We start from the raw sequence: 27,935 nt of genomic DNA on the forward strand, positions 1-27,935 counted from the left end.
ATCAGACATTATAGGAGAACATTAGAGCTGTTAAACTGGCAAAAGGAGGTTTCAAAAAGTATTGGGAGAAAGCCCCTTCTCCCAGTAGATTCACTGCTGGGGTTAACAGAGGAGGTAGCAGTGGGTGGCACTGTGGAAGACTGGGCCAGTGAACATCAGCAACATTTGACAACAATTTATCTCAAAGCACGAACTCAGCTGGAAGCAGCGGCTGCTGATCTGGTCAGGGCGGGTCATTAGAGGATGTTGTTCCAGGGAGTGAAGAGGATCATGTTCAAGATAGAGTCACACGACGGACTACAAGGATAACAGCAGGTCAGCATTCCAACCCTTTTCACCTGCCTAGGAACAGAGCAGGAAGGGAATGCAACTTGCCCCACAATTAACAGGCTGAATGTATTGTTTAGGCCCTGGAATTGATGGTTTTGTCACCGGGATGGGCCAGGTTCTAGATGGTGATTTTGTTGGCTCACCATGGAAATTTAATGCATCCACTGTCCATTCTACGCTTATTGGCCAGTGCCCAGTGATTAAGTACCCTAACCCAAGTCGCTAGGGTTAGGGTAGTCTGAAAAATCGCTAAATTGGCAACACTGCATGATCGAGATTTGCACTTCCTGAAGGAAATTCCAGTGCTTCCAAGACTTTGAGAAGTTTTGTGATCAATTGATCCTGTTTAGTCATGACGAAGATTTCTAGGCCAACCTGGAAGCCTGGTGTGATTCACATTTACTTGAAGCAACTTTCACGTTTTGTTCTACAACATAAATAACGACATAAATGCGCTGCAATATTTGACTGGAATGATAAAAATGACGGTTATTTTCATCTGTATTACTATTCAAGTGTAAAAGTATGTTATTATGGTTACCAATGTTTATAGGAAGCGCATTAATATAGAACGTGATTAAACTGACCTGGAACTACCTGTGCTGTTAAACAAATTTAATCCACACCTGCCAGCCAATCAGAATCGAGCATTCAGACAGACCATGGCATAAACTAATTTAATCAACACCTGCCAGCCAATCAGAATCGAGTATTCAGGCAGACCATGGCATAAAAGAAAATAAAACACACTGTATCATAAAACTATGATATCTGACCCACTTAGAAACAAACAGAGGCGGACAAAGTACACAACTCGATTACTTGAGTGAAAGTACAGATACATTACTCTATTACAAGTGAAAGTTGTAAAGACAGATCTTTACTTAAGTAAAAGAACAGAAGTATATTGCTTCTAAAAGTACTTAAGTACGAAAAGTAAATTTCCTTTTTTATGTCAATGCTCTGTTTTATTATTGTTGTACGTGTGACACACAGGAAAGTAGGTCAGGTGGGCAGCGTTAGTAAATAGTTTTTAGTTGAGTTGTCCATGCGAACCTGGTGACGTAAATTAGAAGGCGACTAGCTATTTGTACGAGCGAATGCCGCATGTTGATGGAGTGCCGTTAGCACAACATTTCAGTACAGCGCAGGGGAATGAAAAATGCAAAGCACCATTGTGTGAAGCCGTCCGCATTTAAAGAAAACTAATCGTTTTGAAAAAAACTGTTTGATTATATAAATTATATTTGCATTTTTGTTTGTTTGGTTCCTGATAATAACAACTATATATTTTTTATAGTTTTTTATGGTCTAATGGCCTTGGGCAATGTGCAATAATTCCCTTTAAAATTTCACAGAAGTGTGTTGATAGCAGTGTATCACGTGAAGGTGATTGATTTATGTGCGGTGTGATCTTCTGTTTGTGTATTGGAGTATTGTGTGTATTGGGTTTTGTATTTAAAGGGTTTATGACCTGCCTTGCCTGTGTGCATCACATCATATTCTTTCTTTTAATTGGTCTTGTTGTTAAATAAATATCTTAGCAGCTATATATATATATATGTATATGCAAGAGTAATGAGAAATAAAGTTATGTATTTTTGTACACTAACACCTGCCTTTTTCCTTTAATTAGGATATGTATGAATATTTCAATGGTGTATTAAAGGTATCTATATTGCCCCTGTTGCTGATAGTTTAGTCTGGCCCTTTGTTTACTCCAGGGTACGGTAAGGCACGTGAAGGCCACATTTGGCGTAGTCGGCAGGGTAGCAGGTGGCTGGTGTTGTTATTTTTCATTTTATATGTATATATATATATATTTTTCTTTTCTTCTCTCTTTCTTCCCCCTAAGTATTATTATTATTGTATGTTGTGAGTTGGTGAATGGCTGACTGTTGTGGAGGTGAAAAATAAGTAAAAAGAGGAAAACAGTGGCTAGCAAGAGGACGTCATGGGAGCATTTTCACATCATGATTGACGTTGGGCTTCGAGGTCAAGATTATTGTATTTGTATTATTGTACCTATCTTGCTTGTGTCTTTGTTTTTCATACCTAGACTATGTCTGAGGGGGTGGAAGACCAGATTAGAGCCTTGACAGAACAGCTTCAGCAGTGTAAGGATGAAAGAACCTGAGATACTTTGATCTCCTGAGAAACAGACAATACAATCATGCACGGGCATCTTCGAGACACCCCACAGAGTGGAAGTGCAGGAAACTTCCTTCCCTTCTGTCCATTTGTTTCTTCTTAAATCCCTTCACCCATCCTTCCTTCTACTCAGTCTCCTCAAAATGGTCAATAGTAGATTGTAATGTTCTACATGAATGTAAGTGATAGTTACAGTCATGTTTGGTGTCATTTGAATTGTCTCAGGGCGACTGGTACAATGGTCTCATTCTTATAAGAAGTAAACTAAAAGGTAATACAGATCCTAAGAGTTTAGAGATATTTTGCACACTGTAGAGGTGTAATCATTTCCCAGTGTCTTTCATGCAAATTACCTTCTGTCCCAAAAGTTATTAACTTGGTCAATGCAAATTCCAATTGTTAGCTCTTGTCTCCATCTCGGGGATGTTGGTCTTGGTCTGAGGTACTTAAGGAAATGTTGCAAAAGGATCAGGGCCTTCTGTAGCCGAATGAGCCCGTGATATGAAGTGTGTTGCACGCTTCATATTATGTATTTTTCTCAAGTCAGGTATGCATCTTACTCTTAGATTCATCTTTGAGATTGAGTGATTTGATATCTTTGAATTGGCTGTATAATTGGCATAATACATATTTACTTGACTGATAATAAATTGTTACATTTGATTTTAATTCTGATTTACTCTGTAATTATTGACTCTAGTAGATTACGTTGTATCCTTGTTACCGCATTTCCTGCTTCAGGTTAGTAACGGACTCAGATTCAGTTGAGATGGAGCATAGAGCACACCAACTGTATCTTTAGAGATCCGGCTAACACTTGGTATTAGTTCAAGTGTACTTAGATTGTAAGGGCTAAAAGGGAATTTCCGTCTAGGTCAACTGAATGTTGTTCGACCAACCTAGATAGGGTGGGCCTAACCTCTGTTTATTGTAATATTATTCTAGCTAAGTGTACATGGGAAACCATGGCATGCCCATACTAAAGCTACTATCAGGGAAAGTAATGTTGGTTGGCTTATATCTGTAGTAGTGGTCGTGACCTCTGACTAGAAATAATGTTGCTTTATTCAAGTGTATACAAATCTATGGGGGTAATTAAAGGTACTTTTAGAATGAGCAAGCATAGGAGCGACCTTCTAAAGTATTAGCCAATTACCTCTGTCTAATAACCAAGACTGATGAGAATGTGACCGTAACATACGCTAACAGCTGAAGCGATATCTTTGAGCAACATGAGCACCCGAATGAACGAGTACAGTAATGGTAAAGAGTTAACTAGAATAATCAAATGTCATAATAATAATAATAATTAGAAATGAACAAATAATTAATTGGCATTTCAATCTAAATTAGAGGTCATAATAAAATGGAGATTAGATTAGTTAATAAAATGGAGTCAGATTTGAAGTTAACCTAAATTTAATAACTTTGGGCGCTGAAAAGACCGAACATGCAGGAAACCTTCATCCACGATTGGATACCGTCCTTGGACCAAATTCGTGGACCTGACAGCAGCTACAAGCTGATAATGTCAAGCTTCGGCAGGAAGCGGCAGCCCAGCAGAATGCAGTGGAAGGACAGGGAGGGGTAGTAAATAGTCATGATGATGGTCTTACTGGCTCGAGGTATGTCTTCCTTCCCCGTGAGTGAAAATGTCCAAGGTTTTCAGGCAGTATGGGTGTGGGATGCCTTGGGGTAGAGGAATGGTAGAGCAAGCTCGTAGATGCCTGAATTCTAGATATATGACTGTAACTGAGCAAGCTTTGTTCTTGTATGATCATTTGGAGGGGGAGGCCAGGTCTAAAATTAGATTTCGTCCTGCTTCAGACAGGAATGACCCTGAACAAATTTTATCTATTTTGCTTGAAACATTTGGGTGCTCACAATCATATATAGAAGCACAGAAACAGTTTTTCCAACGACGTCAGCGGGATGGGGAGACGCTGCGAGAGTTTTTTTACTCATTAATGGCTTCAATGGAAGTAGTTAAGCGTAAGAATCCAACAAATATGCAAGATTCTGATATAATAATACGAGACCATTTTGCAGAGCATGTTCGTGATGGTATGCTTCGCCGAGAGTTGAAACGTCTTATTAGACAACAACCTTCTATAGCTTTTATTGACATTCGTAGTGAAGCAGTACGTTGGGCTGATGATGGAGAGCGGTGTAGTGCCCCCCAGACTAGAACTTACTCTTGTGATACCTATAGTGATGTAGCAGATTTTGAAGTAAAGACTAGTGCTGTGGTGGTTGAGCCTAGTAAAGAAATTAATGAATTGAAAGAGACACTGCGCAAGCAGCAAGCACAATTGGACACTATTCTACAGCGGTTGTCTACTCCCGTCTGGTATGTTCCATCTAATGGCCCAAATAATCAGCCCCAACGCTATCGATTTGATTCAGAAGGCCATCCTATTTGCATGCGCTGAGGGCAATCAGGGCATATTGCTAGACGTTGTAATAATCAAGGGGGACGTATGAGCCATGGGGGTAATGGTCAGTCCACTGGGCTGCAGGGAAACTAGCCGCATCTAGTGCTCAGAGCCAGGTTCTAGATGGCGATTTTGTTGGCTCACCATGGAAATTTAATGCATCCACTGTCCATTCTACGCTTATTGGCCAGTGCCCAGTGATTAAGTACCCTAACCCAAGTCGCTAGGGATAGGGTAGTCTGAAAAATTGCTAAATTGGCAACACTGCATGATCGAGATTTGCACTTCCTGAAGGAAATTCCAGTGCTTCCAAGACTTTGAGAAGTTTTGTGATCAATTGATCCTGTTTAGTCATGACGAAGATTTCTAGGCCAACCTGGAAGCCTGGTGTGATTCACATTTACTTGAAGCAACTTTCACGTTTTGTTCTACAACATAAATAACGACATAAATGCGCTGCAATATTTGACTGGAATGATAAAAATGACGGTTATTTTCGTCTGTATTACTATTCAAGTGTAAAAGTATGTTATTATGGTTACCAATGTTTATAGGAAGCGCATTAATATAGAACGTGATTAAACTGACCTGGAACTACCTGTGCTGTTAAACAAATTTAATCAACACCTGCCAGCCAATCAGAATCGAGCATTCAGACAGACCATGGCATAAACTAATTTAATCAACACCTGCCAGCCAATCAGAATCGAGTATTCAGGCAGACCATGGCATAAAAGAAAATACACTGTATCATAAAACTATGATATCTGAGCCACTTAGAAACAAACAGAGGTGGACAAAGTACACAACTCGATTACTTGAGTGAAAGTACAGATACATTACTCTATTACAAGTGAAAGTTGTAAAGACAGATCTTTACTTAAGTAAAAGTACAGAAGTATATTGCTTCTAAAAGTACTTAAGTACGAAAAGTAAATTTCCTTTTTTATGTCAATGCTCTGTTTTATTATTGTTGTACGTGTGACACACAGGAAAGTAGGTCAGGTGGGCAGTGTGGCTATCTGAATACTCGATTCTGTGGCTAGTTACAATTTAAAGCTGCAAATGGATTAGATATCCCCTATAGGGGCTACTTAGAATTAGATGTAATGATTCTGGGTAAAAATTTGCCTAGTATGGGCATATTGGTTGTACAGGATTCTCCTGATGTATTTACACAGAAAAAGAAATGTATTATTCCTGGTTTGTTAGGGATGAATATTTTACAAAGTTGTTACCAAGAGTTGTTTAGCCAACATGGTGCTGCATTGTTTCATTCCTGTTACTGAGTTAATTGGGACTGTATTGCACTGGTTTAGGGTAGTTGCATTCGCACTGGTGCGTCGGTCAGAACACAGGAGGCATGAATAAGCATCAACAGTCTTTAATTGAAGTTCAGCAAATGATCAGCACGAAACAGCACAGCCAGACAACAGGGCATTAATTGGTATAATCTTCATAGTGATATGTGAGGTAACTGTAAGCTTGTGTGTGGTCTGAAACAATTAATAATAAACAACAATTAGAAACATCAACAACTTCAGAATAATAACTGGCATTCATACTATTAACTAACTGCCCATTGTAAATATTAATTCTCTGCCGTAATACCACTTTTTATTTAGGCGCTCATAAATGGAATTATTTGCTGCGTCATCACACAATCCGTTAACTACAACTTATAATCAGGAATAACTACAGAACGGAAATAAACAACATTAAATCTACATCTATACACAATGGAAATATCAATCAGTTATGCTAATTTGAATACTGAATCCAAGTATAGTAATAAATATAGTGAATAAAGGGCTTAGGCAAGACGCTGTTTAGCGTCGTCACTTATGTTTCCGAACGAACTCACAATATCTTATTAATTATGTATCATAAGACACCTTCAGTGAAGGACAATCATAAATGAACTTACATGTTGTCATTAACGCACAACTTGGACACATATATCTCCAACCAAGCAAAGTTAAATTCAGTCTGTATTCTGGAGAACACTATGCGATACCTCGTGCAGTCGGCTCAACCGGAACTGAAAGTTACTGACGTAATTGGTCATTCCTTCTCAACAATTCCCCTCCAGCTGCAGATTTACCTGAGCCTTTGAAATATGCCTTGACTAAATGCCAGATTTTTAACCTTTAGTTGATTCTGAATTTATTGGTAGTGTTTCAGTTCAAGTCAAGTCAAGTCAAGTTGAGCTTTATTGTCATTCTGCTACATGCGGGGGCATACAGTGGAATGAAATGTCGTGCCTCACAGGACCACGGTGCTACATAAATACAGGCATACAGCAATGAAGTAAAACAATATAAACCTATACACAACTATCCTACTGATAGATTTGACTATAAATATGCAAATTTTTTTACCTATACATAAACTAAAAAATACAAACTATACAAACTATACGAGTGCTTCAGATAAATACTGTACATGTGCGAAGAGAACATTGTGAATCAGCATCTGGCTGGGGAACAGCGCAGGATGATTTGTAGTGCATGAGCATGTAAACATACGTACAGTATATTACTGAGTCTTTTTGTGGGATTTGTATACACACAGCAGTGTGTGTGAAAAGTGACTAGTGCGCATAGAGGAGGAGAGTGTGCTGCTACAGGTGGTTTGTACAGGCCCACTCACCTGTGTGTAGCACACTTCGATTGCACAAAAAAAGTTCCATAAGTTTCAGATGGTCCATGTTTCAGGAGGTAGGGGGTTTGTATGGGGTTTCAGAGAGGGACGGGGTGATTTGAGTTCAGGGCTCTCACAGCCTGGGGGAAAAAGCTGTTGAGCAGTCTGGCAGAGCGGGCTCTGATGCTCCGGTACCGTCTTCCTGATGGTAGGAGCTGGAAGAGACTGTGGGAGGGGTGTGTGGAGTCCTTCACGATACTATTAGCTTTGCTGGAGCATCGTGTGAGGAAAATGTCCAGGATGGAGGGGAGAGGGGCACCGATGGTCCTTGCAGCTGTGTTCACTGTCCGCTGGAGGGTCTTGTGGTCTGCTGCAGTACAGTTCCCGTACCAGACAGTGATGCAGCTGGTCAGCACATTCTCAATGGTGCCCCTGTAGAAAGTGGTGAGGATGGGTGGAGGGAGACTTGCTCTTTTCAGCCGGCGGAGAAAGTGTAGGTTTCATCATTGTTGCTGATGAGACCTACCACTGTTGTGTCATCAGTGAACTTGATGATGTGGTTGGAGCTGGACTTGGCAGTGCAGTCATGGGTCAGCAGCGTGAAGAGCAGCAGGCTGAGCACACAGCCTTGTGGGGCACCTGTGCTCAGTGTGGTAGTGCTCGAGGTGTTGTGGCCGACACGGACTGACTGAGGTTTTTTCCGGTTAGAAAGTCCAGAATCCAATTACAGAGGGAGTTGTTAACGCCCAGCAGGTTTAGTTTATTTATGAGCTGTTGTGGGATTATTGTGTTGAATGCTGAGCTGAAGTCAATGAACAGCATTCTAACATAAGAGTCTTTGTTTTCTAGGTGGTTAAGAGCCAGGTGAAGGGTGGAGGAGATTGCATCGTCTGTAGAGCGGTTTGGACGGTATGCAAACTGGAGCGGGTCGAGTGTGTTGGGGAGGCTGGTTTTGATGTTGTGCATGACTAACCTCTCAAAGCACTTCATTATGATTGGAGTCAGTGCTATGGGACGGTAGTCATTTAGACAGGACACAGGTGATTTCTTTGGTACCGGTATGATTGTTGTGGATTTGAGACATGTGGGGATGACTGCCTGGCTCAGCGAGGTGTTGAAGATATCTGTTAGGACATCTGTCAGCTGTACAGCACAGTCTTTCAGTACACGACCAGGTATGTTGTCGGGACCCGCAGCCTTGCGTGGGTTGATCCTAGATAGGGTCTTCCTTACGTCGGCTGGAGACAGACAGAGCGCCTGGTCGTTGGGAGGTGTGGGCAGTTTTTGTGCAGGTGTGTCATTCTGCATTTCAAACCGTGAATAAAAGTGGTTGAGTGTATCTGGGAGGGATGTGTCATCATCACAGGCCTGTGGCGGGGGCTTGTAGTCTGTGATGGTCTGAATGGCTTGCCACAGACTCCGTGTGTCTCTGCTGTCTGTGAAGTGATTGTTGATTTTTTGAGCATATGACCGTTTTCCATTTTTGTTGCTGCGGGACAGATTGGATTCATCTCTGGTCTTTAGCAGCCCGCGAACCTCTGCTGTCATCCATGGCTTCTGGTTGGCGCGTGTGGTGATGGTCTTGGTGACTGTCACATCATCAGTGCACTTTTTGATGTAAGCAGTCACATTTTCAGTGTACTCCTGCAGGTCTGTGTGGTTGTTTTAGGTGGCCGCCTCTTTAAACATGTTCCAGTTTGTGTCCTGGAAGCAGTCCTGCAGTGCTGAGGTGGCATTTTCTGGCCATACCGATATCTGTTTTAGAACCGGTTTGGCAAGTTTGAGAAGTGGTCTGTATGCTGGGATTAGCATAACAGAGATGTGGTCAGAGTACCCGAGGTGGGGGGCGGGGTTCAGCTTTGTATGCATTCTTTTCTGTTTTGTAAACAAAGTCCAGTGTGTTATTTCTCCTTGTTGCAAAGTTCACATGTTGGTAGAACTTTGGCAAAACTGTCTTTAAGTTTGCGTGGTTGAAGTCACCGCCTATGATGAAAAAGCCGTCGGGGTTATTTGTTTGTTGTTCGCTGATGGCGCTGTACAGTTCACGAAGCACGTCCTTAGCGTTTGCACACGGGGGAATGTAACCCGCGACAATAACAATGGCCGTGAACTCCCGCGGCAGATAGAACGGTCGACACTTTACAACCATAAACTCCACCAGCGACGAACAGTGTTTTGATACTAACGCAGCATTGTTACACCAGTCTTCCTGTTTGCATTCTAGCTGGATCTTTTAAGCTAGTTCGAGCTTTTTGCATTTTATTTATAGAGCCCCCTGTTGCAGGTGACTGGCAACTACCAGCAGACCTCCTGATCCCGTGTGCCATTGTAGCTCTGGGAGATGGAATTGTACATGTACCCTTAGTTAATATAGGGAATCAGGATAGATGGTTACAACCTCGCACATTTTTGGGTAGACTTCAGATGGTGAGCTTATGTCCCAGTAATCGACCTGTGAGTTTTTGTGAGGAAGAGATTGTTCCAGGCTCCACTGTATTTATTCAGTCAGCCGAGGCAGGGAACCATACTGTCCCAGGATTGGATGAGTTATTATGGTCAAATTTGTCATGTTCAGAACAAGAGGAAGCTAAGGCTTTATTACAGAAGTACAGTGTAGTTTTTAGCCGGAATGATGGTGATTTGGGGTGTACCAATTTGACAAAGCATGAAATTCCTTTATTAGATGATACACCGAATCGTCAGCGCTATAGACGGCTCCCCCCATCACAGTATGATCTTGTTAAAGCTCATATTCAAGAGTTGTTGGAGCAGGGAGTGGTGCGGGCGAGTTGCAGTCCTTTCTCATCACCTATCGTTGTGGTTAAGAAGAAAGATGGGTCCATCCGTTTGTGTGTTGATTATCGTCAGCTAAATTCAAGAACAAGAAAAGATGCATTTCCCCTTCCATGTATAGAGGAGTCTTTAGATGCTTTTACTGGCGCATGCATGTTCTCGACACTGAACTTGGCTAGCGGCTACAACCAAGTACCGGTAGCGGAAAAAGATCGAGCCAAGACTGCATTCTGTACACCCTTTGGCCTTTTTGAGTTTCAGCGGATACCTTTTGGCTTGTGCAATGCTCCTGGGCCATTTCAGAGATTGATGGAGCGCATTTTTGGTGATCAGCGGTTCCATTCTCTTCTTCTATATTTAGATGACGTGATCATCTTTTCTTCATCTTTCATTAAACATCTAGAGAGGATGGAGCTAGTTTTGCAGAGATTGCAACAGAATGGACTGAAACTCAAGCTCCGTAAGTGTCACTTTTTCCAGCCAGAGGTGAAATATCTTGGACAAGTTATTTCAGCGGTTGGGGTTGCTACGGACCCCGAGAAGATCAGTGCTATTCAAGAGTGGAAGACTTCATCGACTGTCAAAGAATTGCGGTCTTTCTTAGGGTTTGCTTCTTATTATAGAAGGTTTGTGGAGGGTTTTGCTAAGTACGCTGCCCTGCTCCATAAGTTGGTGGCAAAACTTCAGCTCCCCAGGAAGCGATCCAGAGTCCAGAGGACTGGAGTTGTAATCAGGCATTTGTTACTCTGAAGGAGAAGTTGATATCTGCACCAGTTTTGGGCTACGCAGACTTCACCAGACCATTTGTTCTTGAGGTGGATGCTAGTAGTTTTGGGTTGGGGGCTGTATTGTCGCTAGAACAAGGAGGGCAACGGCGGCCAATTGCATATGCAAGTCGAGGGCTGAGGCCCACGGAAAGGAACATGACTAACTATTCAGCAATGAAATTAGAGTTGCTTGTGCTTAAATGGTCAGTCACAGAAAAGTTTAGAGATTACCTCTTTGGCTCTAGATTTACAGTGTTTACTGACAATAATCCCCTCTGCTATCTCCGTACAGCCAAGTTGGGGGCTGTAGAACAGCGAAGGGGTAGCACAGTTGGCGTTATTTGACTTCACAGTCATGTATAGACCAGGCTCATCCAACAAGAATGCGGATGCACTTTCCCGCTTGCCCCAACCATCACCGAGCTCTATGAGGAAGTTGCTTTTGGCATCACTGTTCCTGAGGAGGAATCATGGAGGCAGTTCCAGCACGAGGTAAAGCAGACTTGCAAGTATTGCAGCAAGAAGATCCAGTGATACAGGCTTTTTTGGTATATTGGAAGCGGGGCACAATTCCTACAGCTGTGGAATGAGGAAAAGAATCCCCGGCAGTTATAGAGTTGGTGCGTCACTGGAAGAGAATCCAGGAACAGCAGGGAGTCCTGTATCGTAAAAGTCATTTATGCAATGACTTTTACTGGCCATTTATGCGACGAGACATTGAACGCTGGTGTCAAGAATGTCATAGGTGTCTTGCAGCCAAAGCGGTCCAACCAAAAGTAAGAACTTTTATGGGAAGTCTGCTGGCATCTAGACCACTGGAAATTGTGGCTATCGATTTCACTGTGTTGGAACGAGCCAGGGAAGGTAAAGAAAATCTTCTAGTGGTAACTGATGTGTTTGCTAAGTTTGCACAAGCATACCCTACACCAGACCAGAAAGCAAGTACTGTGGTGTGTATCCTCACCGAACGTTGGTTCTATGTATATGGGGTCCCCAAGCGTATCCATTCGGACCAAGGTCAAAATTTTGAGAGTGACTTACTGAAGCGCATCTGTCAGTTGTATGGAATCGAGAAGTCACGCACTAGCCCGTACCACCCAGAGGGCAATGGGCAGTGCGAACGGTTCAATAGGACACTCTATGACTTGTTGCGTACTTTACCCTTAGAACAGAAAAGAAGATGGCCCCAACATCTGCCTCAATTGTTGTTTGCATACAACACCTCGGTACATCAGTCTACAGGATTTTCTCCATATGAATTGATGTTTGGGAGAAAGCCCCTTCTCCCAGTGGATTCAATGCTGGGGTTAACAGAGGAGGTAGCAGTGGGTGGCACTGTGGAAGACTGGGCCAGTGAACATCAGCAACATTTGACAACAATTTATCTCAAAGCACGAACTCAGCTGGAAGCAGCAGCTGCTTATAGGGCCCGAAACGATTCTGTTCCATTGTCTATTTTGCCTGCAGGTGCACTTGTCTACAGACGAAGTCACCCTACTGGTCGTCATAAAATTCAGGATCAATGGGAGTCTGTTGTATATGAAGTAGTACAGTGCCTGGATAAGGTGGGGACCCTTTATAAGATTAAACCTGAAGGACAGTTGGGACCAGAAAGGAATATTCATCGGCAGGAATTGCGCCCGTTATTAACTGATCCATCTACCCATCTGCCTCCTGTTACAGAGAGGAGGGCAAATCGAGGCAATCCCCAAGACAGAATGATACAAAGCCCAGACCTCAGTAGTGAGGAGGAGTTAGATTTTCTGGTGTTAAAACCAGCATCCCCACAGAAGGAAGCCAGGCAGCAAGTTGCAACCCGTGATTCCTCTAAACCAGCCTGTTCTTTTACGTTCTGGTCAGGGCGGTCATTAGAGGATGTTGTTCCAGGGAGTGAAGAGGATCATGTTCAAGATAGAGTCACACGACAGACTACAAGGATAACAGCAGGTCAGCATTCCAACCCTTTTCACCTGCCTAGGAACACAGCAAGGAGGCTAGAGGGTGAGGAAGGGAATGCAAGTTGCCCCACAAATAATAGGCTGAATGTATTGTTTAGGCCCTGGAATTGATGGTTTTGTCACCGGGACCGTGACATTCACAGGGGGGTGAATGTGACACACAGGAAAGTAGGTCAGATGGGCGGCGTTAGTAAATAGTTTTTAGGTGAGTTGTCCATGCGAACCTGGTGATGTAAATTAGAAGGCGACTAGCTATTTGTACGAGTGAATGCCGCATATTGATGGAGTGCCGTTAGCACAACATTTCAGTACAGCGCAGGGGAATGAAAAATGCAAAGCATCATTGTGTGAAGCCGTCCGCATTTAAAGAAAACTAATCGTTTTGAAAAAAACTGTTTGAGGTGATCAATATGCAAGGACTGGTAGCTACGTATTGCGGCGTGATTCAATTCGAATTGTTTCAGTAAAGCAGTGTCAGATCACATTTTAGAAGGATATATTTGGCAGGCTTCATCTGAAGTTCAGGAGAGTTTGTCAGCCACTGTTTTCTTTACCTCCATATTAACTTAATGATCTCCTGTTTGTTGTGTGCTAATTAGACGCAGCGCTCAGTGAGCACGTGGAGAAATGTGAGGGGGGAGAAACCCTTTTCTGTTGTGTTTTTTTGTATTTTGTTTTCAATCGTATTGTAATTCTTTGAAATTATATTTGCATTTTTGTTTGTTTGGTTCCTGATATTAACAGCTATATATTTTTTATAGTTTTTTATGGTCTAATGGCCTTGGGCAATGTGCAATAATTCCCTTTAAAATTTCACAGAAGTGTGTTGATAGCAGTGTATCACGTGAAGGTGATTGATTTATGTGCAGTGTGATCTTCTGTTTGTGTATTGGAGTATTGTGTGTATTGGGTTTTGTATTTAAAGGGTTTATGACCTGCCTTGCCTGTGTGCATAATAAATAAATATCTTAGCAGCTATATGTATATGTATATGCAAGAGTAATGAGAAATAAAGTTATGTATTTTTGTACACCAACACTTGCCTTTTTCCTTTAATTAGGATATGTATTAATATTTCATTGGTCTATTAAAAGTATCTATATTGCCCCTGTTGCTGATAGTTTAGTCTGGCCCTTTGTTTACTCCAGGGTAAGGCACGTTAAGGCCACATACGTAATACTTGCAATATACATTACACCTACTGAATACACTGACTAGCTTGTAGTATCTTTGGAATAAAGAGCTTTTAGAATGTTTAACACCCCTACAGCTCTGGCAGTGTGTGCACACATCTATGTCTAGCCATTCATCCACATTTGAACAGAGTGGACAGTGAAATCCTGTAAATACAGAGTGATAAGGAAGAAGGGAAAAAACAAACAAACCTGCTTTAAAACCCAGCAACAAAACTGCAGCTGTATAACTTTACAACAGCAACACTGCTTTAACAAAAAAACATCAAGACTTATTTGACATCAAAACAAAAATTTAAAAAATGCTCTCTAATCGCTCTCGCAGTACTTTGATGGTCACACACAGAACGGTCTGTGCAGTGCTGCTTCAAGTCCAACACCTATTGTGTTTTATTAGGAGACGCACAGCAGTTCTTCTGTGGCTTTATAGGTAATATTTTCACTTACACAATTTAGCAAAATCAGACACCATTTATATACCACAAAATAAACTTCTTATTACTGAACTTTTGTAAATGAATATCACATTTGCAACTGGTCAGTGTTCAAAAATTCTGGGAAATCACTTCATATAGCCCTACAAGAGTAATTACTGATAAACAGTCTGAAGAAAAAAGAAAGCCACGTTTTAGAGAAGGAAAAAAAAAAAAAATCACCCACTGACCTTCAAACCTGTTACATAGTAACGAGTTTGTACTACTTTGAGGACCTTTATAGAAATGTAGTGGAGTGAAAAGCACAATATTTGTCTTTCAAATGTAGTGAAGTTAAAGCCATAAGTTTCCAGAAAAAAATAATACTCAAGTACAGATACTCGAAAAGTGTTCTCAAGTACATTACTCAAGTAAATGTACTTAGTTACTGTCCGCATCTGGAAACAAATCACCTTTTTATATTATAACGCAGGATTCTTTGGAGACATTTGCTCACTAGAAAGCATAAATCTTGTTTAAATCTAGTAGGGTGCGTACCTGCATAGAAATAATTCTATGAAATAATTCAATACAAATTCTGAACCAGTGATCACAATCGATTTTGATTTACCATCCTGAGAAAAGTAATCCTTATCACGTGTCATCGCTGTATATGTCCCGTTTCAATAGCAAAAACTTGACAACACTTTTTAAACTTTTTATTTCAAAATAGGTGAATTCTGTAGACCAACCTACCTGACCAATCAGAGACGGTGTTCGGCTGTTCGCCCCGTCCACTACAGTCACTTGACTGTAGCTCCGCCTCTTTTACGTCCGCTTTTTTTCTATAAGAAGAGCAGAAACTTTTCTGCATTAATCAGGAACTCAACGAGTGCTCGACACATCAGTAAGTATTAACGTTTTATTATAAAACTTGCTTTAGGAAATGTGTAACATCATTCATTTGACTGTTAGTCAAAGTGAGTAAACTCTCAGCTCATTGGTAAAGCTTTGATTTTGTTTACGATGGTCAAAGTATAATTGTCAAGGGTTTAAAGTACACATACAGTAGAGTGGATTAGGGTAATGTGGGACACTTTTTGAAATTTTGACTTGTGCATCATATTTCCATATGAAGCCAAAACAATATATCAAAATGTTATATCATTATGAAATCCCCAAGATGTTCTCTATGTAAATCAGAAGACATTTTTCAGATATTGTAATTGAAGGGGAAATGGCACATATATTAGTGCTCCTCGTGCCAAATCGTTTAAGAATTTGTGGATTTTCTAATGTGGGACAGCTCATGCTCAAATCTGGGACACTATGTTTTGGGTTATAAGTAGTCAAATTTACACTCCTGGTTAAATGTGCATACCCATATTTGCTTAATTAATTTAGTACGCCTACAGTGTGTTTGCTCTCTTCATAAGTCTAAAAACTAAATGTTCATATATGTAATGTTAAATACAATTATATAACAGAAATCTAGCGCCAGCGTTAGTTCTGGCAGGTCACCTTAGTCAAGCTTGCATCGGCTGACTCTCAGCTGATCCACGTCTACCTATAGGGATGCGACACCTATCACAGCACTCATTTATAAAGTCCTTCAATATTATCACCAGCTTCGCGTTGCTCAATAGCTAATTACCCCCCTCCATCCCCAACTCCTCCTCTTGTCAGTCAGGATCCAGCCTTCTGATTATTCCTGAATCAGACTAATTTCTGAAATGTTACATTAAATTCTTGAACTTTAATGATATCTTCAATACATTTACGTTGGTTCTGTTCTGTTTATTGCTGCTCTCCCTGCTCTCATCCATGCTAGGCTGCATGGATGCACAGGGAGTTCTTGCCCAGAACAGAACCATATCGCCAATCCAAACTGTATGCTAATTGTCAGTCATCTTTGACGATAGTGGTCCAGACACAAATAAGCAGTCCTGGCCAGTCATGGACTCATCACGGTCCAGGATCCCATTGTCCTCTAGTCTCTAAATTTTGAATCTGGATCTTAAAACAAATAATATTGCTGCATTAATCAGGAACTCAACGAGTGCTCGACACATCAGTAAGTATTAACGTTTTATTATAAAACTTGCTTTAGGAAATGTGTAACATCATTCATTTGACTGTTAGTCAAAGTGAGTAAACTCTCAGCTCATTGGTAAAGCTTTGATTTTGTTTACGATGGTCAAAGTATAATTGTCAAGGGTTTAAAGTACACATACAGTAGAGTGGATTAGGGTAATGTGGGACACTTTTTGAAATTTTGACTTGTGCATCATATTTCCATATGAAGCCAAAACAATATATCAAAATGTTATATCATTATGAAATCCCCAAGATGTTCTCTATGTAAATCAGAAGACATTTTTCAGATATTGTAATTGAAGGGGAAATGGCACATATATTAGTGCTCCTCGTGCCAAATCGTTTAAGAATTTGTGGATTTTCTAATGTGGGACAGCTCATGCTCAAATCTGGGACACTATGTTTTGGGTTATAAGTAGTCAAATTTACACTCCTGGTTAAATGTGCATACCCATATTTGCTTAATTAATTTAGTACGCCTACAGTGTGTTTGCTCTCTTCATAAGTCTAAAAAACTAAATGTTCATATATGTAATGTTAAATACAATTATATAACAGAAATCTTATATTATTTAAAATAATTTATTTTAATAATGTCAGATTTCTGGCAGTAACAATAATAATAACAACCATGTAATAAAGTCAAATCTGTAAAATTGAACTTAATAAAGATAGCAAAATGATTACATAATTAAAAAAAGAAAAATGTGTAACATGGAATGCCTTTAAAATTGTTATTCAACTTCTATAAACTTCTAATATTAAACTTCTTTTTCCAAAAGCTTGTGTTAAGCAAATTGCAATGGTAAAAACATAACAGAAATCTAGCGCCAGCGTTAGTTCTGGCAGGTCACCTTAGTCAAGCTTGCATCGGCTGACTCTCAGCTGATCCACGTCTACCTATAGGGATGCGACACCTATCACAGCACTCATTTATAAAGTCCTTCAATATTATCACCAGCTTCGCGTTGCTCAATAGCTAATTACCCCCCTCCATCCCCAACTCCTCCTCTTGTCAGTCAGGATCCAGCCTTCTGATTATTCCTGAATCAGACTAATTTCTGAAATGTTACATTAAATTCTTGAACTTTAATGATATCTTCAATACATTTACGTTGGTTCTGTTCTGTTTATTGCTGCTCTCCCTGCTCTCATCCATGCTAGGCTGCATGGATGCACAGGGAGTTCTTGCCCAGAACAGAACCATATCGCCAATCCAAACTGTATGCTAATTGTCAGTCATCTTTGACGATAGTGGTCCAGACACAAATAAGCAGTCCTGGCCAGTCATGGACTCATCACGGTCCAGGATCCCATTGTCCTCTAGTCTCTAAATTTTGAATCTGGATCTTAAAACAAATAATATTGCTGCATTATAAGCTAAAAAATGAACAAAAATACATGTATGATATTTAACTTTCTTAATGCACATTTTATCAATTGAATAACATAGTATATTTGACTGTCCCACATTAGTCAAACCACACTGTGCCACTTTTGATAACATCCTTTTCTAAAGTGGGACGACAAAGATTGCTTCAAATAGAAAACATTTTTAACACATTTTAACAATATTATTGCAAATATTACAAATACATCACAAATATAATTTGATAACAATTTAGAACATTGTTTTATTTATAACAGATTTATATCCTTAACATTAATTGTGTCTAAATCCTATGCCGCTGTCATTTCAGTGAACTTTACAAGAGGTACTTCTTGTTTGATGATTTTCATAGCCACATTTCTGACATAATTTCCTGAAAGTCAAGTGATTTCAATAACTTGACACCCCTGCTTGAATTCAACACCAAGCATGTTTACTTTAATGAGATAAATGCACTGAAGCTTAGGTGTCCCACTTTAGTCAGTGTCCCACATTACACTAATCCACCCTACATGAAAAAATACTATAGTAATTTACAGTAAATACTATAGTGTTTCTGAACCATACTATAGTAAAGTGTATTATATATTATAGTATTTACAACACTTTGTTAATGAGTGCTACAGCATACTGTAGTATTAACTATAGTGAACTGGTAAACTCTAATAAATACTGTAGTATACTTTAGTTTTTACTAGAGTAAACTGTAGAGTATTGTAGTATAATATACTCTATAGTTGTAGAAAACTTAGTACAGTATTGGGTAAAGTAGTTTGTTTATTATTATTACTATAGTTGTTTGTTATATTACCACAGCAACTATAGAATTACCACAACAAATTAATGAAAGTAATTTACTATAGTATGGTTCAAAAACACTATAGTATTTACTATGAATTACTATAGTACTATAGTATAGTATGTGGTAAAGGGGCAAAACTCACAAAAACATAATTTTCATGACTATTAGGAGATTTGCTATTATATTTTAGGAGATTTGCTGATCTTGACATAGTCAGGAGGTCTGTCTGTGATATAATCTAGGTTGCACATCCCATCTTTCCTCATGTTGTCCATGTTTTTCTTTCAGCTGAAGACAGACTTCCCCAAAAATGACCTCTGACCCTGTCGACCCGTACATTTTCACCTCTGACACTCTGCCGTCCGACCCTCGCTACATGCCACCGCTGATCAACGGCCTGCTGGGATGGAAAGTGTTTGATCCAATTATGCATATGGACAGGGTTTATAGCGGTGAAGGCGCGCCTAGTCACCGCGCCAACATTCCTTGTCCTCTGGCGGTTCAAATGAAGACGGCAGAAGTGGGACAACACACGTACAAGTTAGACATGCACACAGGTTAGAATGCACACACACACACACACACACACACACAATTTGTATAGAGTATAATACTGCATTTGGTCTTACAGTACAAGACTCTCTTTCTGTGTATCAGGTGTTTTCTCTCACTCCGTGGTCACACCTGGTTTTGAGGCCACTCAGGTTTTGTACACTCACCGGCAGCAGACGAACCTCCTGGTCATGGAGGTTCTCCTCAAACGCTCTGAAACCAGCGCTGAACCAGTCACCATTCAGCTAGAAAGTTCTTTCAAACCCCAAAGTGATGATATTGTTTTCCAGAATGCACCGGACTACAAGGGTGGGAGGTACTTCTGTTCATATGATATTTGCATTCTGGAATGAAATTTACAAGTTTTTATAGAGCCACGCAAAATAAATAAATAAACCTAAGTTTGCAAGAATAAAGTGATAATATTTTGAGAATAAAGTAAATTTGACCAGAATATTAATAAATATTAAATATTATTCTCAAAATACTATGACTTTAATTCATAATGCTATGACTTTATTCTTAAAATATTATGACTTTAAACTCATAATCTTAGATTTATACATTTTTTTTACATTGCGCTAAAATGCTGCTGAATAAATTGGACTTCGTTCTTGTATTCATTTGCATACTGAATTTCAATTATTACTACATGTATCAGGTGTAGCGATGGCAAAATATTTTGTATTTGTATTCAAATAAAACCAAATGTAGGTGGGGCTTAAACCAGAACTTTGTCTAAACTACATGAAAAACCCACTTTAAATGTAATTTTGTTCCCTTCATAGTTAACATATAACACGTATACCTTGCATAATTCATAAAATTATTTATTATTCTTTATTACAAAATTTCTATGAATATCTTTTAATAACAAAACAATAAGCATTTAAATATTGTTTTAATAATTAAAAATAATATATTGTATTATCTACAAAATATGAGGTAGAGGTATTAAGTAACATTAATATTATAAAAATATGATTTATATACTATTAATAATAATAAATAGTAAATAAAAGGAATGTTTGCTTGTTTCTCAGAAGTGACCTTTGTTCCTCTTCAGGCATATTTTTGGACAGACCGTCTCTTCAGAGGCTCCTGGAGGAATCCGTCCATTTGTGCACCTGATCTGGACGCCCATCACATCCACTCTTACCCTCCCACCCAGCCAGAGCCAGTCCAGCTGGGTTTTCCTGGTTGCCGTTGCCGGTAGCGATGAGAGCGTCCAGTCGTGTTATGATACTGGTTTGGGGCTTATTGATACTGGCGACCTACGCCCCTCGCACCTGAGAAGCTGGGCGGAGCTTTGGAAGGACAGCAGCATAGAGGTGGAGGGAGCAGAGAGCCTGAACCGAGCTCTGATTGGCAGCATGTTTTATCTCCTCAGTTCATTCTCGTCTTTAAGTGAGGAGGCAAACGCACCGTACGAGTTTGGAGGCCTCAGTCCTGGGGGTTTGTCAAACGGGAGTAATGGGGAGGCTTACTATGGCCATGTGTTCTGGGATCAGGTGAGTTTAACACAATTCATCTGGTACAGCATACTTTAAGAAGTTATTCATAAACAGAGTAATTTATTATTTTTCTTATTCAACAAAATATTTATTCTTTATCATTATTTTTGTATCATTTTTCAATATTAATTTCAAATATTGTAATATCAAATATTTCAAAATACTTAAAATATAAAATGTAATAAATAAATGAATATTTTCTTTTTGTGGAAACCATGGTACATTTTTACTATATATATGTATTACAGGAATAAGTGATATGTTAATATATATTCAAATAGAAGAATTTTACTTTAAATTATAATCGATATTAAATTATAAATATATTATTGCAGTTTTACTATATTTTGTTATTTAATAAATACAGCCCAATATACATGTACTTCTTCCAAAAATAATCAGAAAATCTTAAAAAGGAGTCTATATATATATATATATACTGTATATATATATAATCATTTACATTACTTTTAATAATCAAGCAACAATAATTATAATAACCTTTAATAATTATGTTAATAATAGACAGACAGATAGATAGATAGGTAATAGAAATCTTTTGTAAAATCATAAATGTCTTTGTTGACTTATATTTAATAATCATGATTGATATCATAGATTTTTTTAGAAAGCAAAGTGAAATGGTAATAATGTCAATTAAATGTGTTCAATTATTAAATGTTATTATTAAATATCTTGAGTTACTACTTTGTTTTTGTTTTTTTCTATTTCATATTTTACATGGACTTCCAGCCAGTCTGAAAACCCCTGTTAGATTTGCATTTAGTATGTGTCTCTCTGTCTCTCCCCACAGGAAACATGGATGTACCCAGGTATTGCCCTCTTCTATCCCAGACTGGCCAGGTCCATGCTGCAATACCGTGTAGGAACGATAGAAGGTGCTCGAGCAAACGCCGAGCAGATGGGCTACAAGGTACAGTGAGGAATTATTCTTGAATTATCTGCAGCTTTATATACTCTTATATTATTCACAGTTCTTCCACCCATTTTATCAGGGACTGAAGTATGCATGGGAGAGCGCGGTGACCGGCCAAGACGTTTGTCCAGTGGACATTTTAATAAAGGAGCAGCTGCACATCAACGGAGACGTGGCGCTGGCTTTCCAGCAGTACTTTTACCTCACACAGGTACAGACGATACACATATAAAGACTGTACACATGTGCCAGAAGAAAAGCACCAGAGCATCATCGGTGTCTCATCCATCACACAGGACCTGGAGATGCTCAGAGAAGGACGGGGCAGTGAGGTTGTGTGGGGCATCGCTGACTACTGGGCTTCACGGGTAACATGGGACCCTACTGAGCAGCAGTACCATATCAAAAGTAAGTGACACCAGGGTGACTGTCGTTAACTAAATCTATTACTATTTTGGCAACTGAAATAAAGCTATACTAAAATAAAATAAAAATTTTAGATGGAAAAACCTAAACTAAACGAAATTAGAAATGATTTATAATTTTTTAATGATCTTGGCAACTAACTGAAATAAGTACAAACATAAATAAAATACTAAAATTTAATTAAATGAAAATAAAGGTACTGGAAATAAATAAATTGAAATAAAAATAAATTAAATGTAAATAGTAATACTTAAAAATAAAATAAAAAATAAAACTGACAAAAGCACATAACAATATTACTAAAAACTAAAAGTAATTACTTCACATAATTACAAAAAATTTAAAAAGTAAAAGAATAAAAAATATAAAAATCTAATTTTAATAAAACTATAATAGTAAATCAATAACACTAAACTAACACTGGCCATAACATCATCAGTCATGCATGCATTCAGAAACTTGAAACAATGATTAAGATAACGTGGAACTTTTTGAGGTTACACGATAGCACACCATGTTGCGTTTTTATGATTTATCATCTTTATAGTACCTACAGGGTGGGAAAAAAAACAATAACAAATTGCAAAAAATTTAAACTGAAATAAGTTTAAATAGAAGCACTAAAATAACTGGAAATAAATAAAACCGTAAAACTAATAAAAATAAATTAAACCTAAAAAAAAAAAAAACCCTGACAAAAACATAACAAATCACTAAAAATTAAACTAAAATTAAAATGAAAACTGAAAAAGAAGGGCAGGGCAGTGAGGTGGTGTATATAAAACAAAATATTAATAAAAACTAATATAGCAGTAAATAATAGTAAATGAATAATACTAACATCATGCATGCATTTTAATACTTGAAATAATGGTTTACGTAACATAGAGCTGTTTTGAATTTACACAGTATTACATCATATTAGTTTTGAATGATTCATAATGTTTTGTGTTGCATTCAGGGCTGGAAAAACAACAAATGAAATTCAAAGTGAAATGCTGCATTAGAACCAGTTGAAATACTTGCCTAGTGTCTTGTTTTGATGTTGTACAGTACATAAGCTTTTTTTGTGAGGTTTTGTGTTGTGTGTCCATTAGGTGTGACTCCTCCTGATGAGTATTACAATACTGTTGACAACTCAGTGTTCACCAATGCTGTCGCCCAACGCAGGTGTGTGTTTGTGTGGAATCACTCATAATTAGGGTCATTGCTTTGAACAAACCCCTAACACTAAGTAGTAAACGTCAGTGCATGCATTTTCCTGAACCGTTAGTACAAAACCTACGTTTTTCACCTGGTGCATGATAAAACAGCCAAAAATCCCTGATTGAATATTGAGAGTATTTTTCAGAACTAGCAGATAAGATATAATTTTTCATTTGTTTTCTTGTTTAGCCTTCAGTTTGCCATGGAGTTGTCCGGTCTGTTAGGACACAGTCCTCCTTCCGCTTGGCAGGACGTTGTTGATAAGATCAAAATCCCCTTTGACCCGGAACTGAAGTATCACCCAGAGTTTGACGGCTACAAGCGAGGTGAGACGCTTCATTAATCATTATATATATATTCCCTAATTCATCTTTCTAAACAAAGTCTGTGGATGTTTTGAGACGGTTTTTGGTTAAATGCCTGAAATAAGGTCTGTGGTAAACACAAACTAAAGATATTTTCATCTTTTATTCTACTACATAAAATACATCAGCAATATATATACCACTCAGGACTTTTTAAGCTTTTACATGTCTGGAAAAAGGCAGACTACTAAATGAGACTACAGAGGTTGCCAGGGACAACAGCAAAAAAATATTAATGAATTATTTTATATCCTATGCTTAGCATTTTACTTCTGGTGATTGTATTTAAGCTTCAAAATTCTAAATTGGCTTGTACTGCTGCATTATTTATTCCACAGGAAGTCAAGTCAAGCAGGCAGACGTAGTATTGCTCGGATATCCACTGGACATGTCCATGACCACAGAGGTCAGACGCAACGATCTGGAAACATATGAGGCTGTCACTGATCCGCTCGGACCGGCCATGACATGGGTAAGTCACACACTATGCCTCGACCATCATGCTCTGTGTGGGTTTTTCGGATTTTTCACATTATATTTTCTTGTAAAATGTTTAAATAAGTCTGTATGTGTGTCTGTTTGTAGGGCATGTTTGCTTTGGGTTGGCTTGAACTTGGAGATGCTGAAAGAGCCCAAACGCTTCTGAAGAAATGCTTCAAAAATATCCAGAAACCATTTCACGTATGTTTTTGCAGTATACAATATGTTTGCTGTGTATAGTACACTGAAAAAATAAGTAGTGTAGAAAACATTTTGCTCAGAAATTGCTACTAGTAAATTTAACCAATAATTACAAAGAAACAGCAAGTAACACATTATAAATAAACATAAAAATTTGAAGTAGAAAAATTTATTAGTATTTTCTTGTAAAACATATTACAATAATCTTTGTTTTATTTAAGTTTTTTTTTTTTTTTTAATTAATGGAAAATAAGTATGCAAGCAGAGCACAGATACCATATCCCACAATGCAATGCAAAACTTGACCTTCTATTTTCAGTGTGGTAAATAAACCGAAACTATATAAAATTATTTTTACATTTCAAAATTTCTAAAAACAACAACAAATTTTATATCTCACAAGCTCTGTCATTTTTCCTCGTAATTTTAAATTGTGAGATATAAACTTGCAATTGCTAGAAAAAGGCCAGAATTGTGAGATGAAAAGTTACAATTACCGAATTGCGAGACTCAGAATTCAGAGGCAAGAAAGTCAGAATTGCGAAATATAAACTCGGGATCATGATCAGATTTGAGTTTATATCTCGCAATTTTTATTTTTTTTTCTTAGTATTGCAGATTTATATCTTGCAATTCAGAGTTTATTTCTTGAAATAGTGTCTGAATTGTGAGATAAAAGGTTGCAATTACATTTGTATTGCTTTATCTCTTGGCAGAAAAAGGCTTCCGTATTCAACAACTAGAAAATATATAAATTCTGCACACTACTTGATTAAATTTACATTTAAAAAAACAGTATATGCAACATAATTAAGTCGTGACAACAATAAAACATACATATTGCTCATATATGACCCTGGACCACAAAACCAGTCATAAGGGTAAATTTGAAAATCTGGAATCTGAGGGTGCAGAAAATCTAAATATTGAGAAAATCACCTTTAAAGTTGTCCAAATGAAGTCCTTAGCAATGCATATTACTAATCAAAAAGTAATATGCATTGCAAAAAGTTTTGATGTATTTACAGTAGGAAATTTACAAAATATTTTTATTTACTTTGCTTAATATCCTATTGATTTTTGGCATAAAAGAAAAATTGATCATTTTGACCCATACAATGTACTTTTTGCTATTGCTACAAATATACCTGTGCTACTTATGACTGCTTTTGTGCTCCAGGGTCACATATGTCAATATTTAAAGCAGTATACCGTACACATTACACACTATATTAATACCCTAGTATTTCATGTCAAATATCTCTATCATCTGTATTTTCCTATTCTGTGTGTAGGTGTGGAGTGAGACGGCTACTGGCTCTGGGTGTGTGAACTTCCTCACCGGTATGGGCGGCTTTCTGCAGGCGGTGCTGTTTGGCTACACTGGCTTCAGGTGACAAAATCACTGCCATCTTGGAGAGTCAGTCGCTTGATCACATCCAGACGTCATTGTGTGTCTCGTTCCTGTCCTGTGTTGTTCAGGGTGCAGAAGGAGCATCTTGCCTTCGCTCCGTTGCTACCACAGGAAGTTGATGCGCTCAGTGTGAAAGGTGTGAGTTACCTTGGCAACAAGATGGACTGGTTGATAAAGAGTGCGGAAGTGAGCGTTTCAGTGAGGAAGCCTGCAGAGATGTCTGGGAGTCAGGAGCCTACCGCTCTTCAAGTTGTCTTGAATACTGGAACTACAATGCCACTTATTCCAGGTAATAAATTACGAACAGCAGTAAACCAACAGTGATTGATAGTAATTAGTAGTGTTTGCTATGGCGGTTTTATTTCTCTAGAATAAATTCATTGGTTTAATTCATTGTTGTCCACAGGACAGTCAGTGACTTTTCCTCGGCAGCCTGGTCAGATCCGTAAATTGGATGCCGGTTTCTCCTGCTGGCCTGTCTGATGATCCACATTTCTACTTCATACCTTTCATATTTCAGTATACTACATTTTACTGTAATAATGTACTCTAATAATGCCAAATATATAAATTATTATTATTAAATGAACATGAATCACAGTATACTCTGGAAAAACAATTTACAATAAAATAATTTTAATATTTTTATTTTTGCATTTTGAAAATTGACACAAATCAATGCGTTTGATGAAACTCAAGTCTTCGTTTGCTATGTTGACCAATGCTTGTTTTTTTGTATGTTGTATGTTTTTTATTTTGGTAATTTCTGCTTTTACAATGCCAAAAAAAGAAAATCCACAATAATATTTTAATAATTATTCATTTTTAAGTAATTAATATATGTATATATATCTATATACACAGTCATTGCCAAAAATATCGGCACCCTTGGTAAATATGATCAAAGAAGGCTGTGAAAATTAATCTGCATTGTTAATACTTTAGATCTTTTATTTAAACAAATTCACAAAAAGCTAACCTTTCATTGGACAATAAGAATTTAAAATGGGGGGAAATATCATTATGAAATAAAGGTTTTTCTCAAATACATGTTGTACACAATTATTGGCACCCCTAGAAATTCTTATGAGTAAAATATCTCTGAAGTATATTCCCATTCATATTCACAATTTTGAGCACTCCAGGGTGATTATGAACATGAAATTATCCAGCCATGGCTTCCTGTTTCACAGAAATATAAACATGAGGGAAAACAAAGCCCAAATTCCCTTAATCATCCATCACAATGTGAAAAACCAGAGAATATATTTCTGATGTGCAGCAAAAGATAATTGAGCTTCACAAATTAGTGAAGTGGCTTTAAGAAAAGAGCTAGATTAGTGAAAATTCCCATTTCCACCATCAGAGCAATAATTAAGAATTTCCAATCAACATAAAATGTTATGAAACTGCCTGGAAGAGGACGTGTGTCTATATCATCCTAATGCACGGTGAGAAGGAGAGTTTGAGTGGCTAAAGACTCTCCAAGGACCACAGCTGGAGAATTGCAGAAAATAGTTGAGTCTCGGGGTCAGAAAACCTTAAAAAAAATTGTCAAACAGCACCTACATCAGCACATGTTGTTTGGGAGGGTTTCAAGAAAAATTCTCCTCGCTCATCCAAAAACAAACTCCAGCATATTCAGTTATCAGACACGACTGGAGCTTCAACTGGGACTGGCTTCTGTGGTCAGATGAAACTAAAAAATGAGCTTTTTAGCAGCAAACACTCAAGATGGGTTTGGTGAACACAGGGATAAAAAGTACCCCATGTGTACAATGAAATATACTGCTGTATATTTGATGTGGGCCTATATTTCTGCTGGAGGACCTGGACATCTTGTTTAGACACACGGCATCATGGATTCT

The 27,935-nt window shown here is 38.4% G+C and overlaps 1 protein-coding gene across 2 annotated transcripts; it reads left to right on the forward strand.

The window, feature by feature from the left end:
• Window positions 1-15,519: 15,519 nt before the first annotated feature.
• On the forward strand, window positions 15,520-27,073 carry LOC131534789 (protein-glucosylgalactosylhydroxylysine glucosidase-like). Of its 2 annotated transcripts, none has more exons than XM_058767817.1 (14): window positions 15,520-15,590; window positions 19,261-19,529; window positions 19,630-19,840; window positions 20,591-21,035; window positions 21,853-21,972; window positions 22,055-22,186; window positions 22,272-22,383; window positions 23,499-23,571; window positions 23,797-23,933; window positions 24,311-24,444; window positions 24,558-24,653; window positions 25,949-26,046; window positions 26,136-26,356; window positions 26,474-27,073. In XM_058767817.1, the coding sequence occupies exons 2-14, from the start codon at window positions 19,283-19,285 to the stop codon at window positions 26,548-26,550; spliced, it is 2,103 nt and encodes a 700-aa protein (XP_058623800.1). In that variant the 5' UTR covers window positions 15,520-15,590; window positions 19,261-19,282; the 3' UTR covers window positions 26,551-27,073. The 2 variants fall into 2 exon arrangements, with proteins under 2 accessions (XP_058623800.1, XP_058623801.1); XM_058767818.1 differs by lacking the exon at window positions 15,520-15,590 and adding an exon at window positions 16,719-16,757.
• The last annotated feature ends 862 nt before the right edge of the window (window positions 27,074-27,935 follow it).

The sequence above is a fragment of the Onychostoma macrolepis genome, chromosome 25 (assembly GCF_012432095.1).
Source record: "Onychostoma macrolepis isolate SWU-2019 chromosome 25, ASM1243209v1, whole genome shotgun sequence".
NCBI classification, from domain to species: Eukaryota; Metazoa; Chordata; class Actinopteri; order Cypriniformes; family Cyprinidae; genus Onychostoma; species Onychostoma macrolepis.

What these genes read in the sequence shown, in the direction of transcription:
- LOC131534789 (XM_058767817.1), top strand. Translation starts at nt 19,283, where the DNA reads ATGACCTCTGACCCTGTCGACCCGTACATTTTCACCTCTGACACTCTG. An exon ending in CCGGACTACAAGGGTGGGAG is followed by an intron (nt 19,841 to 20,590) that starts GTACTTCTGTTC and finishes GTTCCTCTTCAG; the next exon opens with GCATATTTTTGGACAGACCG. An exon ending in GCCATGTGTTCTGGGATCAG is followed by an intron (nt 21,036 to 21,852) that starts GTGAGTTTAACA and finishes CTCTCCCCACAG; the next exon opens with GAAACATGGATGTACCCAGG.